The 18,120-nt window shown below is 40.0% G+C and overlaps 1 protein-coding gene and 2 long non-coding RNA genes across 4 annotated transcripts in view; 2 read left to right on the top strand and 1 right to left on the bottom strand.

Annotated features, from left to right (window-relative positions):
• Window positions 1-796: 796 nt before the first annotated feature.
• The window catches only part of DCP1A (decapping mRNA 1A), a 63,024-nt gene continuing 45,700 nt past the window's right edge, over window positions 797-18,120 (top strand). The window contains exons 1-3 of one of the 2 annotated variants that reach the window (XR_014822386.1): window positions 797-957; window positions 4,419-4,459; window positions 7,363-7,490. Coding sequence is in view for 1 of the 2 variants with exons in the window: in NM_001244358.1 (NP_001231287.1) it covers window positions 823-957; window positions 4,419-4,459; window positions 7,363-7,490 (304 nt within the window). In the remaining variant the exon portion in view is untranslated. The remainder of the gene's footprint in view (window positions 958-4,418; window positions 4,460-7,362; window positions 7,491-18,120) is intronic. The other variant, NM_001244358.1, reaches the window with a different exon arrangement.
• On the bottom strand, window positions 9,187-15,563 carry LOC146397344 (uncharacterized). The gene is made up of 2 exons (XR_014823260.1): window positions 14,429-15,563; window positions 9,187-12,881 (listed from the first exon to the last, which is right to left on the bottom strand). It is a non-coding gene; the product is annotated as an uncharacterized LOC146397344 (long non-coding RNA).
• On the top strand, window positions 12,907-16,491 carry LOC146397343 (uncharacterized). Its single transcript, XR_014823261.1, has 2 exons — window positions 12,907-16,370; window positions 16,405-16,491. It is a non-coding gene; the product is annotated as an uncharacterized LOC146397343 (long non-coding RNA).

The raw sequence follows: 18,120 nt of genomic DNA, 5'->3' as shown, positions 1-18,120 counted from the left end.
TAAAATAATAATTTAACAATGGGGGATGGGGGCAGAGTTCCCTGTATGTTCTAAGCGTTGTTTTACTCTTTAACTGACTCTTTAAAATACCTTAAATTCGCAACAGATGTTTGCTTAAAGAATGAGTTCTTGTTTTTAAGCTTTAAGCGGTGCATGACAAACTCAAGATTTCACGGGCTCTTTCCAACACTGGATGGAAAGATTTGCGTGGGATTCAGACGAGGAAAATAAGGAGTAAACGTGGATAATATGACATTCCTGTTAAGTTACAGCTGAGTTAGTTTGGCTTTTTTTTTTTCTTTTTTTTCGAAAATTTCCTTTATGAAAACACTGCTAACAGTGGCGATCTAGCGAGATCCGAGGACTGAGGTAATTTTCAGGATTCCCTCCTTCCTCCCCGCTTTTCTGTGCTTTCTAAATGGGCAGTGGAGCCCCGCCTTGTCACAGAGTGGTTTTCATTTTGAGGCCACGGGAGCTTAGTCCGGCAAGAGCGCAGAGAAACTGCCAAACAGCTTTGATGCCGGCGCCAGGATCTTTCAGCCAGCGGGGAAAAAATGTACATGGGTCCCCGCCTGCCAGCTCCACTAGGAGACAGTGGACGCCACCATGGACTGTTGGTCCGGTGGGACCACACAACACCGGAACCCGGCGCCCCGGGAGTGGGCGCGGCGGAGCATAATAGCTGACGTACGACCCCGCCGCGAGGCCCGGCCGAGAGACGGAAGTTAAGGACGCTGACGCAGCTGGGGGAACTTTGCCTCGATGGCACTTTCCTGTACGCGACTCCGCCCCCGCTAAAGGGGCTAGGCTCTGAAATTCAAGATGGAGTCGCTGAGTCGAGCTGGGCAGGAGATGAGCCTAGCGGCCCTGAAGCAACACGACCCCTACATCACCAGCATCGCAGATCTCACGGGCCAAGTCGCGTTGTACACCTTCTGCCCCAAGGCCAACCAGTGGGTGAGTGCGGCTAGGCCGCCGAGGTCGCCCGCCCGGCCACCGCCTCTTAAAGGGGCCGCGCGGACGGCCCTGGGTGGGGGGAGATGGGGGAGGCCCGGGCGGCGGAGGCGAGGCCAGAGACTGGAGAAGAGCCGGACGGCTCTTGAGGGTTAGCGGTGGCGCCGGGGATTGGAGAGTTTAGCAAGAGAAGTAGGTCTAAACATCCGGGGGGAAAGTCGCTAGGGGGGAAGATTGGAGGAGGATGAGTCCAGTAGGGTCCCGCCAGAGGTCCTGGGCGACCTGCCTTCTTTGCAGGTGTATTGAAAGATCTTGTGAGACCGGTGGAATCAGATACCTAAAAGGTTGTGTTTGGAGCTTTGAGGGTTATTGGATAAATTATATATACATAATCTGTAAAGTCAACACGCCCCCTCTCCCCGCAACAGACAAATAAGAGCCCCCTTCACAGAGGTTATTTGGATTTTAAGCTTGAAATCCAGTTAGTTTCAGTTCTTGGAAGAGAGGGGATGGGGATAAGTCCCACTTTTATCGAACTACACTATTTCCAGAGTTTGGGAAAGATATCAAGGCACTCACCAAAAAGGCTTCAACGTTCATTAGGTTACCTTGAAACCTTTTGAAAAGACACCAGCTGTGTTGCTCCTCATGTCACCTCTAACTGCTTCTATCAGATTGATTGCTTTTTAGCTTTTCTGCATGGGAGGGAATCCGAAAAGTTACATTCGGTCTGTTCGCTGACTTATTAACCCATTTGAAGCTTCCTTCATTGTTTAAATAACGTAATCCCCCCCTTTTTCTAGTAGTAAAACTTCTTAAATCATTCAGTTATTGCCTTTACTTAGAAAATAATCCATAAATGTTTATTGAATTGAAGAAAGTCCACGTTTCAGTAAAAATTGAAATCTTTATAGTTACAAAACTCAAAGATTTTTATCATAATATGCCCTTTGCAACATAATGTAGATATATGGGTTATATTTAATCAGATAATTTCGTGAAAAATCATTTGGCAAAAATAAACAGTTAATTCAGATGAAGGGAGTTTTCAAAATAATTTTGCTTTGCTTTGTCTTCTTTCCTTCACCTCCTGGAAGAGGAGGAAGTATGGGAAGTCACAGAGAACAAAATTATAAATTTTTTTTAAATGTGTCTCTTTAGACATTGCTTTAGTTAAAATTGTTCTGAACCATTTTTCTTTTTCTGCTCTATATATACATTTGTGGTAGATTGTAGAGAAATGGTTTGGGGCATGGACTTATACTAACAAGCTTTCATTTCTAGTTTGTCACAAACATAATATTTTGGAATTTTAACTGTGGAGCTCTCCTTTAAATATGAAATACAAGTTATAATAATCTGAATTGAAAAAAACTTTTTTTTTTTTTTTTTGAGGGCTGCACCCACAGCATATGGAGGTTCCCAGACTAGGGTCGAATCAGAGCTCTGGCTGCTGGCCTATACCACAGCCACAGCAATGCAAGATCCAAGCCGGGTCCGTGACCTACACCACAGCTCATGGCAACACTGGATCCTTAACCCACTGAGCAAGGCCAGGGACTGAACCTGCATCCTCATGGATTCTGGTCAGATTCATTTCCACTGAGCCACACGGGAACTCAAGAACTGAAAAAAAACTAAGCTGCTATTGTTCATTTCATCATGACACTTGGCATATAGCCAAAATCTTTTCTGTTTGTTTTTTGTTTGTTTGTTTTTTGCTTTTTAGGGCTATACTTTTGGCATATGGAGGTTCCCAGTCCGAGCTAGGGGTCCAGTCCGAGCTACAGGCCGGCCCACACCACAGCCACAGCAACGGCAGATCCTTAACCCACTGAGCAAGGCCAGGATCAAGCCTACAATCTCATGGTTCCTAGTCGGATTCATTTCCACTGAGCCACGATGGGAACTCCCTCTCTTTGTAATTTTACATTGAATTGTAAGATTGCACAGTGGTTTATTTGGGCAGGTTTTCTTTCACTGAGAGAGTTGATTACCCATATCTTATACTAATAACATTTGAAAAGCAAGAAAAAGCCTCTGAATTTTTACGAAAGAAAAGTTTCCTGATACTATCTCAGCTAGGGCAGTACTCCTGGAAGGAATTAAGATGGTAAATATTAAAAAAACAATTTTTTTCGGAGTTCCTATCTTGGCTCAGCAGTAACGAACCTGACTAATATCCATGAGGACGCAGGTTCCACCTAGCCTTGCTCAATGGGTTAAAGGATCTGGCGTTGCTGTGGCTGTGGCTGTGGTGTAGGCCGACAGCTACAGCTCTGATTCGACTCCTAGCCTGAGAGGTTCAGCCCTAAAAAGACCAAAAAAATTTTTTTGTCATCCCAGCAAATTCAATTTGATATAACTAACATTTAAGTTGGCTCATAGTTTGTTGACCATATTAAAGTATTTAGGTCCTATCTGAACTGCGAACTTGAATGTTTGTATTTTCTTCTTTTTTTTTTTTTTTTCCTTTTTTTTCTTTTTTGGTCACCCCATGGCACATGGAGTTCCTGGGCCAGGGATCAGATCTGAGCTGCAGTTGCAACCTACACCACAGCTGTGGCAACACCGATCCTTTAAGCCACTGCGCTGGGCCAGAGATGAAACCTGCATCCTGGCACTGCAGAGACACCACCGATCCTATTGCACCACAGCAGGAACTCCTTGTTTGCTGTTTTTTAAACATTTTAATTGTTTGAAACTTAAATATACTCTTGTGACAGCAAATGAAAGGTGATATGAGTTGTATTTTCTTAATCAAACGTTCACTTTAAGCTTAAAAAAAAAAGTTTTTAGTTATTTGTAAGACCTACAAGAATTACACTAAGACAGTATAGTTTCAATATTCATGTTTCTTCAACAAAATTCTGATAACAAACTAATTGTGTTTGGCAGTAATTCTTAACGAACCATAAAATTTGCTATTCATGAAAATACCAAAATCCTCCAATGATGAAATATAGTAGCCTATAAGATAAAATTTCTTTTTTTCCCTGACTTTGATAAACTTTAATGCTGAAGAAATTGCTATACACAGGATCTTGGCTTTATTTATTTTTATCTTTTTGTAAGATTTTTATTTTTTCTTTTATAGTTGATTTGGATCTTGGCTTTAAAATTAAGAAATTTGGCTAAAATGTTTTAATTTTAAAGTGAAATTTTCACTTCTTTCAGGATTTTCTCCTTTAAATTTTAAGAAAGAAAAGGAAAGGAGAAATGCTGCAGATATAGGCGTGTTGCTGGATTGAACATTTTGTGTCTGTTAATATGCATCAGTAGAATAGAAAGGATACAAAATAAACTGGTAATGGTACTTTGTAGAGTAGGAGAGACTTGATCTGTTAACAGTTATTAATTTTAAATAAATAAGTTGATCCTAAATATAGAGTATTTCTTCTCCATTGGGACTATTTGGGGATGGATCATGGGGAAAAATCTAATTGATTCATTGTCTTTTATAGGAGAAGACTGATATAGAAGGGACCTTATTTGTATATCGAAGGTAAGCTTTTAAAAAGAAATGATTTTTTGTTTTTCTGCCACCCCAGCAGCATATGGAAGTTCCCAGGCCAGGGATCGAATCTGAGCCAGAGCTGTGACCTGCGCCAAGCTGCAGCAATGTCAGATCCTTAACCCACTGCACCACAGTGGGAACTCCAAGAAATGATTTTTGTTTGTTTGTGTGTGTGTGTTTTTAACCTAATGATAAACAGTGTTATATGGAATGAGTCAACCCTTTCGTACATTTGTCTTTGGAACTTTCCTGCTTGACCCGTGAAGTAGTCATCTCTCCCTCACTGTGAGATCCTAACCAAGTAATGTCCCTTCTTTGACTCTTCCTGTGTTCAGAATCAAACAAACAGGACTATATCTTATTTAGGACCCTAGAAAAATGGAAAACATTTTCTAGTTATGAGTGAGTTGAATGCTTTCCTCCCTCCCCGCATATTAAGAAAACAAAGATATAGTAGGAGTTCCAACCATGGCTCAGTGGGAACAAATCTCACTAGCATCCATAAGGACTCAGGTTCGATCCCTGTCCTCGTTCAGTGGGTTAAGGATCCGGCGTTGCCATGAACTGTGGTGTAGGCTGCAGACACAGCTCAGATCTGGCGTTGCTGTGGCTGTCCTATAGACTGGTGGCTACAGCTCTAATTCATCCCCTAGCCTGGGAACGTCCATGTGCCACAGGTGCAGCCCTAAAAAGACAAAAAGAAAGAAAGAAAACAAAGATATAGAGATGAGAGAAATATAATACATGGACTAGCTAATAGTGATTACTAAATGAAGAGGTTATTGTTTTCTTCTATAACTCTGGTTTTATCCCTTTCCCAACTCCTCCCAAAAGTTTTGGATTGTGTACAGTGTCGTTAATAATGTGTAATTTTAGTTTGAGAGTTTGTTAGAAATCCTAGATTATTCATAATTGCACATTTTTTATTTTCAACTTTTCTGAAAATTAATTATCAATTTAAAACATAATTGGGTCGTAAATTGAAACTTTTATTGGCAACTTTCATAGCCTAAAGGCAACTGACAGAATGTTCCTCTTTGGAGTTCCTTGTTTTCCTAGATCCCTCTTAAGTCTTGCTTTGACTAGGACAGATTCCTTCCCTTGATTTCTAAAGCTTAGGGGACTCAGCAGGACTTCACTGACATCTAATTCTTTTCATGTGTGTGTTTTGAGAATTATCTTTTAAGGATTGCCTTTCTGCATTGATGGCTATTAAGAATTTGCCAAGTATTCTAAATTTTGTTGTACAATTTCCAGATCTTGTCTAAAAACACTTATCTTTTTCCTCCTTTAAATGTAAATGATTTTATACTACTTTTTATTTTCCGACACTTTGTTCCCTGTTATTCATCTTTCTTCTTTAAAGGGGCAGGGGGAAGGCTTTACCCTTCACTTACTACATTCTTCATTACCAGTGTAAGTCTCTTCAGCTGTTCTTAGAACCTTGGTATAGTGAATGACTTAATTTAACTTCTGGAGGCTTACATAGTATTGATTCTAATAAAAGGGAGACCAAAGATTCTAATAACAGATCTGTTTATTTCTATTTGGGATATGTGAGAATATTTTATATACCTTGGGTAAAGATATATCAGTATGTCAAAATATCACTTTGGAGGGCCCTTAGTATAGAGGAAGCCTGGATTTGGAATCAGAAAACCTAAAGCCGAACTCTGGTTACATTATTTGCGTGACTTTGGGGTCCAGGCCTGAGTCATTCTGGGCTTGTTTACTGCTCTGTACAGCAGGATTCCAAAATCTCTCCTGGGTACACAGAGAAACAAGTGAGAAATCATAAAGTGTCATATGATATTTCTTTTTTTTTTTTTTTTTAATGGCCACGCCTGCGGCATGTGGAAGCTTCTGGGCCAGGGCTCAAATGAGAGCTGCAGCTAGGGCCTATGCCACAGCCACAGCATACCACATCCAAGCTGCATCTGCAACCTACACTGCACCTCACCACAATACCGTGTCCTTAACCCAGTGGGTGAGGCCAGGGATCAAACCCATATCCTCACAGAGACAGTATCAGGTCCTTAACCCACTGAACCACAGTGGGAACTCCCAAAGATGTTTCTTATTTTGGGGTTCAAGGCATTTTCTTTCTAACCCAGGTCTTCCCATAGTTCTCCTATTTGATGTAAGAAAAATCATTATTGTAATAGTGAGCAGTAATTATAATCAATCCTGCACTGCATTTAAAATAGATTATATCTTCATTGAGAAAATGTTTATTAAACATCTACTAACTGTTGGTCTTGGGACATAATCTGAAAAAACATCTACTAACTGTTGGTCTTGGGACATAATCTGAAAAAAAATAAGAACCCTATTTGCATGGAGTTCATAGTCTAATGGAGAAAGACAATAAATATAAAAAACAATAAGTGGTATGGAAGAAGAGAGGAGAATTAGAAGTACTGAGCTTGGGAGCAGGTTGTTGATCATTAAAAGGGTAGTTTTCAAGTAGGTGTCCCGTGAGAATAGAACATTAGAGCAAAGGCTTGCAGGAGATGAAATAACTATAGATTCTGGGCGAGTGGTTCAGACTGAGGTGCTGGAATCACACCTATAGGGAGAATGGCAAGGAGCCCAGAGTGGTTGGAGCAGGAGGAACAAAGGAAGAGAGAGGAGATGAAGTCAAAGGGACACATCAACTAAGGCCTTGGTGGCCTTGGTTAGGACTTTGGCCTTTGCTCTGAGAGACTGAGTTCTTAAAAGCTTGTGGTGTAGGGATGTGATCTAACCTAAATTTTTTGTTTACAATTTTAAATGCTAATAATACCGTATAATGCAATAATGGGTTCATTCTTTGAAATGGAAATAAAGAGATAACATTTCTGCAAATGCAACAATAACTACAGATTTGTTTTTCTTCTATTAAATCTAAGGTCAGCTTCACCTTACCATGGTTTTACCATTGTGAATCGACTGAATATGCACAATTTAGTTGAACCAGTGAATAAAGATTTGGAATTTCAGCTCCATGAACCATTTCTTCTATATAGAAATGCAAGCTGTGAGTATCTTATCTGTTTATTACAAATCATATATTTGCAGTTAAAACTGAGTGACTTTAGTTTCTATCAGCACATTATTCTTGGAGATTCAAGGTGACAATAAAAAAATATACTCATGATTATAAATGAGTCTCTTATTCAGATCAAAGCTTTTAAATTGGGCATCTAAAATTGAAACATTCATTTGTATACAATAACTTATTGTTTTAGTTAACTACACTATTTCATATAATAGCATTATGTTATATTCCTGTCCTTTGTACTTTGAAAATGAGTTTCATTCTTTGTTTTTGCTCCGATATGAATTACTGGCTGCCCATGCCCCTGAGCAACAGAACTTAGTTTAAGAGACACAGGATGGGGACAGAAAGTACTGTCTGCCCTGATTATGGTTATTTTTCAGTCTGTTTAGTTCACACAATTTAGTTGAGTGTCTGCTGGGTACAAGCGCTGGGCCAAGAGCTACTATTGTATTTTGATGTTAAAGATATAATAACCTATGTGAGACAGGCAGCAGTTGAGTCAACTGAGACTCAGTGGTGAGTGGTGGCTACTCAGTTGGAGAGGATTGTAACCCTTTTTCCTGTTTGCTAGTCCAGGGTCTTTTCAGGCATTTTACAGACTTTAAAAATGATTGGATGTGGTCAGCAAAGCTGGAGTGACCCTTTCAAGAAGTAAAGTACTAAAAAGTATTCTTGGTTCCTATATTTCAACATGGGTATTGAAAATGCGATTGTACAGAAAAGTGTACAGAGAGTGTGAATACAGAAGACAGGCAGTTTGCTTGGAATTGATGGTAGAGATATCAGAACTGGTTGTGGTCATTGAGTGATTGTGCCATCACTATCATCTAAGGAGACTGATGGAAATATATTGCTTCTAACTTGAAAATAAAAGTTACCATCTTGGAATTTCACTTAACTGCGAGGGTAGCTGGTATTGGGGGAATGTCTTCAGAATAAAATGTTTAAAACAGGAGTTCCCATCATGGCACAGCGGAAATGAATCCAACTAGGAACCATAAGGTTGTGGGTTCGATCCCTGGCCTCACTCAGTGGGTTAAGGATCCAGTGTTGCCGTGAGCTGTGGTGTAGGTTGCAGACTCGGCTTGGATGTGGCGTGGCTGTGGCTGTGGCGTAGGCCGGCAGCTAGAGCTCTGATTAGAACCCTAGCCTGGGAACCTCCATATGCAACGGGTGCAGCCCTAAAAAGACAAAAGACAAAAAAAAATTTTTTTTAAACAACTAGAAATTATGCGTCTTTTAATTCCTCAATGAGAAATGTCAAGATCTGTTTTGAAGCTAGAAGCCCCATATTCTCCCTTTTCTTATTTTTAATTTTTTTTTTTTTTTTTTTTTTTTTTTTTTTGCCATTTCTTGGGCTGCTCCCGCGGCATATGGAAGTTCCCAGGCTAGGGGTCTAATTGGAGCTGAAGCCGCTGGCCTACACCAGGGCCACAGCAACGCTGGATCCGAGCTGCATCTGCAACTTACACCACAGCTCACGGCAACGCCGGATTGTTAACCCACTGAGCAAGGGCACGGATCGAACCCGCAACCTCATGGTTCCTAGTTGGATTCGTTAACCACTGCGCCACAACACGACGGGAACTCCTATTTTTAAATATTTTAAGTGAGGAGTTCCTGTTGTGGCTCAGTGGGTTACAAACCTGACTAGTATCCACGAGGGCTCGGGTTTGATCCCTCATGTGGCTCAATGGGTTAAGGATCCAGCATTAGAAAAGAAAAAAAAAAAAAGGATCCAGCATTGCCCTGAGCTGTGGTGTAGGCCGGTAGCTGCAGTACCAATTCAACCCCTAGCCTAGGAACATGCATATGCCACAGGTGCAGCACTTAAAAAAAAAAAAAAAGGCAAATAAATAAATATCTAAGTGAAATAAAATCTATGTCTTGACTTTCATTTATCAGTAAACTATTTATCCAGATAATTACCCCTCTTAGATGGTTCAAATGGGTTTATCTAAACTAATGTTAGCAATAGAATCACTTTAGATGGCTGTTTTCCTGATATTGACCATCTGTTAAAGAGCAAATTCTGCAAAGGAACCACAGACCCTTTTGGTTTTTGTTTGTTTGTTTGTTTGTTTGTTTTTTAAGGAAAATTGGCTTAGTTCTGCTTTTTATTACCTGGAAACTTAATCTAGTTATTGCCTGTACAAAAAGTTTGATTAGTAAGGTAGTCGATAAGGGAAAATTATCAGAGGCCTGAGGACTTTTTTTTAATTACCGTTTAGCATAAGCCTGAAGTGAATCGTATTTCTTTCACAAGTAAAGATTTCCTATGAAGTTAAAAGTGTGAAATAACACAAATATAGTTGAACTGTGAGTAACCAAGATTTAACTAGCCAGAGCCTCAGATACATGGAAATATGTCTATAGTTTGTGTGTGGAAGAAATGAAAGCAAGTTATAGACAGTAAGTAAGGTTGGGTTTTGTATTGTGAAAATCTGGCAAATTTCTCAAGTGTTCCTTATAGTCAGTACTATAACCTTAACCCCACTGTAGTTTCATAGAGTAATTTGTTGTAATGATGAGATAAGATCTTAGATCATCAGGACTGTTTTTTATGTTAATTAGAATATTCTTGAGGCAAAAAGTACAGTAATGCATTTTATTTTAGAAAGCTTTTCAACAACAGATTGAAACAAAGATCTCCTTAAACAGAAGACTTAACCAGGTCATTCAATCCCCCAGTTAATTGAGGCACTGAATCCTCTCCTAAGGGCTGTACAGTTTCTGATATTGCTAATTAGAAACTCAGGAGCACATCAGCTTGTTTTCAGACCAGAGAAAAGCCTGAAAAGGTCAAGTACAATACTGTGGTTATATTAGAAACAGCCTAGAAGAGGAGCTTAGGGAAAGTATTTAAAGGAATAGCTGTATCCGGGAGAGGTGGCAAGGCAGCATAAAGTGATTCTGGGCCTGTTAAGGCCTCTCTTGAGTGTATGTTTTGTCTACCTAGTCTTAAAAGTAGAAAGTAGTCTTGTCAGGTCAGCAAGCTGTTGAATTGTTTAGGGATTTTTTCTTTAAATAAAAAGTTAATTAGTGTCTGAGTGTGTGTACAGGTAATTATACATGATTCTGAAGCTGCTGTTCTTTCGCTTTCTTGTGGGAAATACTACCAAGACACCTGACCCATTTTACTCAAGTTTACACATTCAGATCCAGCCTCTTCCACTCAAATAAATTTTTTTTTATTACTTTTTTTTTTTTGCTATTTCTTGGGCCGCTCCTGCGGCATATGGAGGTTCCCAGGCTAGGGGTCTAATCGGAGCTGTGGCCGCCAGCCTACGCCAGAGCCACAGCAACGCAGGATCCGAGCCGCATCTGCAGCCTACACCACAGCTCACAGCAACGCTGGATTGTTAACCCACTGAGCAAGGGCAGGGACCGAACCCGCAACCTCATGGTTCCTAGTCGGATTCGTTAACCACTGCGCCACGACAGGAACTCCTCAAATAAATTTTGAGTTAATATAATAGAATGTTGAGCTATAACTTTTGCCAGTTCTAAATTATTTGTTTTGCTTTATTTTATCTTTTTAGTTTTTTCTTCATACACCACCCCCTAAACCTCCCCATCTCAAGAGAAAGGTCGAGCCATAGCCACTATAGAAGCAACACCGCATAGTTACGTTGTGAGCCACAAGGAAAGTCCAAGAGAAAGGTAAAATCTTACAGGAAATACTTAGGTGCACCAGAAGCTTAAGTTTGGTAATTCTCTTGAACCTTTTGGAAGCAGTATGTATGTATATACTGTGCAAGAACCTTTTGGCAGCCACAAGCCCCCAGTGAGGCTTCAGTGAGGATTGAGGAGACTGCAGATTCTGTAGTTACTAAGCAAAAGCAATGTTCCCAGCACCTTATATCTGATTCCTTACTTACAGATGAGGAAACAAGAGTCACGAAGTGACAGAGGCAGAGGTCAGGTCTAGGTCTGTTGAGCTTAAAAGCCAGTGTTCTTTCTGTTTTACTGGAACAATAAAATTAGTTCATCAATCCACATCCTAGAGCAGTGCTGTCCATTTGAACTCTGTGAAGATGGAAATGCTCCCTATGGGTACTGTCCCATGTAGTAGCCGCCAGCCAGTCACATGTGATTGTCGAGCACTGGAAATATGGCTGCTGCAGCCAAGAAAAAATTTTTTTACCTTTATTTAATCATTTTGCATTTAAACAGCTATATGAGATTTCTGGCTACCAAAGAGGTCTAAAAGCATGGATCCATGTAGAAGCACACCCTTTTGTTGTGCCATACCTGAATTGAACAAGCACTTGAGAAGCTTTGGATTAGATTTTTATGCCTCCCATTTAGTCATTACTTTTTTTTTTTCAATGGCCGCACCCATGGCTTATGGAAGTTGGGATTGAATCTAAGCTACACTGCGACCTATATATACCCCAACCAACCACAGCAACACTGGATCCTTTAACCTACTGCCCAGGGCCAAGTATCAACCCTGTGCCTCTGCAGTGACCCGAGCTGCTGCAGTTGGATTCTTAACCCACTGTGCCACAGCAGGAACTCCCAGTCACTCCTTTTTAAAATTTACAAATGATTTCTAGATACAAAGACTGCAGAAGATATCCCTGAAGGTGGCTTTGCCATGGTAACACTTTTTGGCATGGAATTTAGATTGCAGACAAGAATTCTATTCTAGGCTTTGCCATTTTACCAACTGTAACCTAGGATAAATCACTTACATCACTCATGGGTCTGACCTGCTTATTTTAAGAGAGCATCATATATGTGAAGATATTTTGTCAGGCAGTTACAAATATAAAATATTATAGACTGTGTCTCCACCTGAGACTTAAGCCAGATGATCTTATTAGTGGAAGAGTCGTAAGAACGTTAATATTGTTCGGGTCCCCTTATAACCTAGGTTCACAGTGTGCTGCTTCACATCCCTTCAGATTAGCACCGTGACAAGCTGGGGACTCTGTTTATTTTTACAAATACTGTATTCAGAAGTTGTAAGGGCAATTACTGGACATCCTGAGGTATGATAAATTGAAAAAAATATATATATTAAAAATGAGAAATCTCAGAGGCTACAGATTTTTTAAAACTCTCAGCAGAAGCTGTTCTGAAATGGGTCATGATGTTCATTTTCATCAGGATGCTGGAACACACAGCGCCCTATGGGCTAAAATTTTGTAGAGTAATATAATACTGTTTTAGTCTATGGACATGTCTCCCTAAAAAACATTTATGATAGTTTAAGTTTTACCTGTGATTAGTTGAAAAATCATAATTCTTTTGCTTTGTAAACATAGGCATTACTACCAATCTACTGATCTTCTGTTTTCATTTGTAGACAGAATCCTTTTTATTTATTTATTGGTCTATTTGCCTTTTCTAGGGCCGCTCCCACGACATATGGAGGTTCCCAGGCTAGGGGTCTAATCAGAGCTATAGCCACCAGCCTACGCCAGAGCCATAGCAACTCGGGATCCGAGCCACATCTGCAATCTACACCACAGCTCACGGCAATGCCGGATCGTTAACCCACTGAGCAAGGGCAGGGATCGAACCCGCAACCTCATGGTTCCTAGTCGGATTCGTTAACCACTGAACCACGACGGGAACTCCTTTTTTTTTTTTTTCTTTTTATGGCTGCACAAGTGGCATATGGAGGTTCCCAGGCCAGGGGTTGAATCTGAGCTGTAACCACTGACCTATGCCACAGCCATGCCAGATCTGAGCCTCTTCTGCAACCTACATTACAGCTCACGGCAATGGCGGATTCTTAACCCACTGAGCAAGGCCAGGGATCGAACCCGCAACCTCATGGTTCCTAGTCGGATTCACTAACCACTGAGCCATGATGGGAACTTCAGAATCCTTTTTAAAATGCATGGATTTTAAGACCATTCTTTGGAGACTGAATTTTGAAGAGTTATGACATAGGCACATCAAAGAAAATATCTTTCAACTCCTATCCAGCAATATGATGTCAGAAGATCTTCCTACAAACAATTAGAAATGCTATATAAAATATTAAATATATAGTGTAGCCTGAAAGGGAATAGAGAACATTTCAATGGGTCAGCATCAGAGTGAAAACTGAAAGCTTTAGTGGAAAGTTTGTGTGCTGATACTGGGTTCTTGGGGATGGGGAGCTCTCCTTAATATAAGGATCCCATTATAATTCATGGGATCAAGAGATAAGACCTTGAGCCCTCAAGAGGCAGCTCATTGGAGCTAAGATGCACATATTGACATATGTCCAGGTCCCCTAATGAGTTATATATTAATAAATTAGGAATATATCAGCCCACTAAGGGAGATGACAGGCAAACTTATCTACTTCACTCTAGGCTATGAGTTAGAGGGAAAACTTCACTCCTGAAAATTGTAGCCTTTTCTCTTATGGATTTGGGGTTCAAGTTATACATTCATTTGGTAAAATTTCTTACCCCCGCCAAAAAATTAACATAAAATTAATCCTCAGCCATTGAGTATTCTATAACACTTGGGAAAAGCAAATGCAAAACCCTTCTGGAGAGAAATACTCTTAATCCAGATTGCCCAGAGGTTTTTTTTTTTTTCTTTGCTTTTTAGGGCTACACCTGCAGCATACGGAAGTTCCCAGGCTAGGGGCTGAATCAGACCTGCAACTGCCAGCCTATGTCACAGCCACAACCATATGCCGCAGTGCAGCCAAAAATAATGACGTAACATAAAATAATAAAATAAAATACAGGAGGAGTTCCCGTCGTGGCGCAGTGGTTAACGAATCCGACTGGGAACCATGAGGTTGCGGTTCGATCCCTGCCCTTGCTCAGTGGGTTAACGATCCAGTGTTGCCATGAGCTGTGGTGTAGGTTGCAGATGCGGCTCGGATCCTGCGTTGCTGTGGCTCTGGCGTAGGCTGGCAGCTACAGCTCCGATTGGACCCCTAGCCTGGGAACCTCCATATACCACGAGAGTGGCCCAAGAAATAGCAAAAAGACACACAAAAAAAAAAAAGAAAGAAAAAACAGAGGTCTGAAAATAGATAATTAACAAGAACCTACTGTATAGCACAGGAAAATCTACTCAATAGTCTATAATAACCTATATGGGAAAAAAGAATGAACATATATAAAAACTGATTCACTTTGCTGTACACCTGAAACTAATACAACATTGTAAGTCATGGATACTGGTTGGGTTTGTAATCCACTGAGCCACAATGGGAACGTCCTCTTTTTTCTTTTTAGGGCTGCGCCTGTGGCATGTGGAAGTTCGCAAGCTAGGAGTCAAATCAGCTGCAGCTGCTGGCCACAGCCACAGCCACACCAGATCTGAGCCATGTCTGCAACCTACACTGTAGCTCATGGCAGTGCTGGACCCTTAACCAACTAAGGGGCCAGGGATTGAACCCACATCCTCATGGATAGTAGTAGGGTTCATTACTACTGAGCCACGACGGGAACTCCTTGCCCCGAGGTCTTATTGATAAGCCTTGTGGTCCAAAATTACTATATATATAAAGAATTAATTCACAGTCAGTGAAAAATAAGATACATCAAACAGCTAGCCCTTCCCAAAAACTTTGGTTAATGAAATGATCAGAAAGAGGCTTTAGGAGTTCCCATCGTGGCTCAGTGGTTAACGAACCCAACTCTTATCCATGAGGACTTGGGTTCAGTCCCTGGCCTTGCTCAGCTGGTTAAGGATCCCATGTTGCCGTGAGCTGTGGTGTACATCGCAGATGCGGTTCAGATCCCGCATTGCTACAGCTCTGGCGTCGGCCAGTGGCTACAGCTCCAATTAAACCCCTAGCGTGGGAACCTCCAATGCTGTGGGAGTGGCCCTAGAAAAGGCAAAAAGACAAAAAAAAAAAAGAGAGAGAGAGAGAGAAACTTTAATGGATATGACTATCAGATATAGATTAAAAAATAAAGTGACAGGTAGATTTGAAAAATAACCAAGTAAACCTAGAAATTAAAATTTTAGTTATTGAAATAAATGCTACCTGGACTCAACAGTTTGTTTGTAGCAAAGAGAATTGGAGAACTGCAAGAAACATCTGAGAAAATTATCCAGAATGCATCCTAGAAAGGGAAAACATGGAAAATATGACAAAGAGGATAGAATTGGACAGTTACAGAAAGTCTAACATATGACAGAAAAGAATTTCAGAATGATAAAATAGATTGAGAGAGAGAGAATTTCTGAAGAAATTATGACTGAGAATTTTCCAGAATCCATGAAGAACATAAATCCAGATGTAGGCAATAAAATAGACAAAACAAATAGAAATAAATACGCATCTAAACACATGGTAAAGCATCAAAGGCAAAGAGGCAGAAGCAAGCAAAGACTGCTCGAGATTATTTACAAAGAGCACTATTAGACAGCATATTTAATTGCATCTACTGAGTGTGAAAAACAAAGGAATAATATTTTCAGAGTATTAAAGGAAAAAACAACCAGTAATTCAATAATCCAAGAAAACAAAATACACATTTTTCCAACAAAAACGACTTTCGTCTCCAGCAGACCCCTGTTGCAGGCGCTTGCAAAGCAATACTTTCCAGTACGGTAGCCACTAACCATTTGTGGCTATTGAATACTTGAAATGCACTTAGTACAACTGAGTTTTTAATTGTATTTAATTTTAATTAAACTCTTAATTTAATTTTACCAGTGCAGTTCTAAAGGCTATAGTTCAGAAATAAGAAAATTGAACACAGAAGTAATGGGATTTAAGAAACAATAATAAGCAAAGGAAAGGAAGTGAATTAGAGTAAGCATTGACTGTATAAAACAATAAAATGACTAGTTTGAGTAGAGGCATTAAAAGATTAGGCAGAAATTCTAGACAGCAATAGTATAAACCCAAAGCATCCCAAGACTGAGGTGAAGGTAAATAAAATCAACTGTAGACTTTTAAGTCAAGCTGTGTTCAAAAGATTCAGGGTAACCACTGCACGCCAAAAGTAGGATGTCTTAACTTTTAAACCAGTATAAATCAGCAGAGGAAAAAGGTAAATAGAAACCATGGGAAATAGAAAGCCCAGAATAAAGTGGCAGAAGTAAATGCATCAGTAATTAGAACAAATGTTAAGTGAATTACATTTGTGAGTTAAAACGGATTCTGAGATTGGATAAAGATACACAATTTGCCAATAGTGCGGTTTTCAAAAACACCAAAAACTGAAAAACCAGGAAGGTTGTAAGTAAGGGATAGAATGAGCTATGTCGGGCAACTCTTAACCAAACACAGCAGATGTAGCAATGTTAATCACATATGATAGATTCTAAGGTAAGAAACATCATCAGAAGTAAAGGTTACCACATAATGATAAAATGAATAAATTGCCTAGAAGATAAAACAATTCCAAACTGATGTATACCTAGTATTTGTCAGAATTACATATCAGATATTTAAAAGCCATGATTATAGTGAGAGATTTAAACAGGCCACCTCAGTAATTGTCAGATAAAGCAGACAATTTAGTAAGGTTATGGGATACTTAAAACATTTAAGTTTAAATCTAATGGACATATAAAGAACCCTGCTTCCAGCAATTTGAGAATTTGCTTTTTTTCAAGTATGTATAGATTTTATAAAAATTACCACCCAACACAGATGTTTGAAAAAAAGAGAAATATGAGTTAAAGGAAAATATAGATGAGTAGGAATTGCAATAGAACAGTAGAGCAAATCAGCAAAACAAAAAACTCCCCTTATAACTTGATTGATCCAACAATAAGAGTGAGGAGAGGTATAATAGGTAATATTAGAAACTATAAATATATTGCAACTAAAGATAGAGAAACTACATTTTTAAAAGATAAAAATGCACTCTGAAGAACTTTTGCCTTTAAATTTAAAACTTTGATTATATGGACAACTTCCTGGAAAAAAACACAGTGTAACAAAACTTAACTCAGAATAAATGGTCTCAATAAAATAATAGTGTCAGTAGTTTATCTTTTTTTTTTTTTTTTTTTTTTTTTGCCATTTCTTGGGCTGCTCCCGCGACATAGGAGGTTCCCAGCCTAGGGGTCGAATCAGAGCTATAGCTGCCAGCCACAGCCACAGCCACAGCAACTCGGGATCCGAGCCGCGCCTGTGACCTACACCACAGCTCACGGCAACACTGGATCCTCAACCCACTGAGCAAAGCCAGGAATGGAACCCAAAACCTCATGGTTCCTAGTCGGCTTCATTAACCACTGAGCCATGACAGAACTCCGAGTGTCAGTAGTTTAAAATCTTTTCCATCACATCTTAAAAAATATGCTGAGAATGTTCTATTCAGTTTAGTACTAGAATAGTTCTCTATATCGTGATCACTTCTGATAAAGTAACTACAGGAGCTCCCGTTGTGGCTCAGTGGGCTAACAAAGTGAACACAGGGTCTGTGAGGATGCAGGTTCAATCCCTGGCCTCAGTCAGTTGGTTAAGGATCTAGTGTTGCTGCAAGCCACAGCGTAGGTCACAGATGCAGCCCAGATTTGGCGTTGCTATGGCTGTAGCATAGGCTGGGAGCCACAGCTCCAGTTCGACCTCTAGCCTGGGAACTGCCATATGCCACAGGTACAGCAGTAAAAAGAAAAAAAGAAAAAAAAAAAAAGGCAGCTACTGGATCTGTATATTTCTAATCTT

The sequence above is a fragment of the Sus scrofa genome, chromosome 13 (assembly GCF_054392235.1).
Source record: "Sus scrofa isolate SSC_HxYL_T2T_F1_AM1 chromosome 13, Sscrofa_HxYL_maternal_Yorkshire_Landrace_v2.0, whole genome shotgun sequence".
NCBI lineage: Eukaryota > Metazoa > Chordata > Mammalia > Artiodactyla > Suidae > Sus > Sus scrofa.
This window is presented reverse-complemented; position numbering and strand designations above follow the sequence as displayed.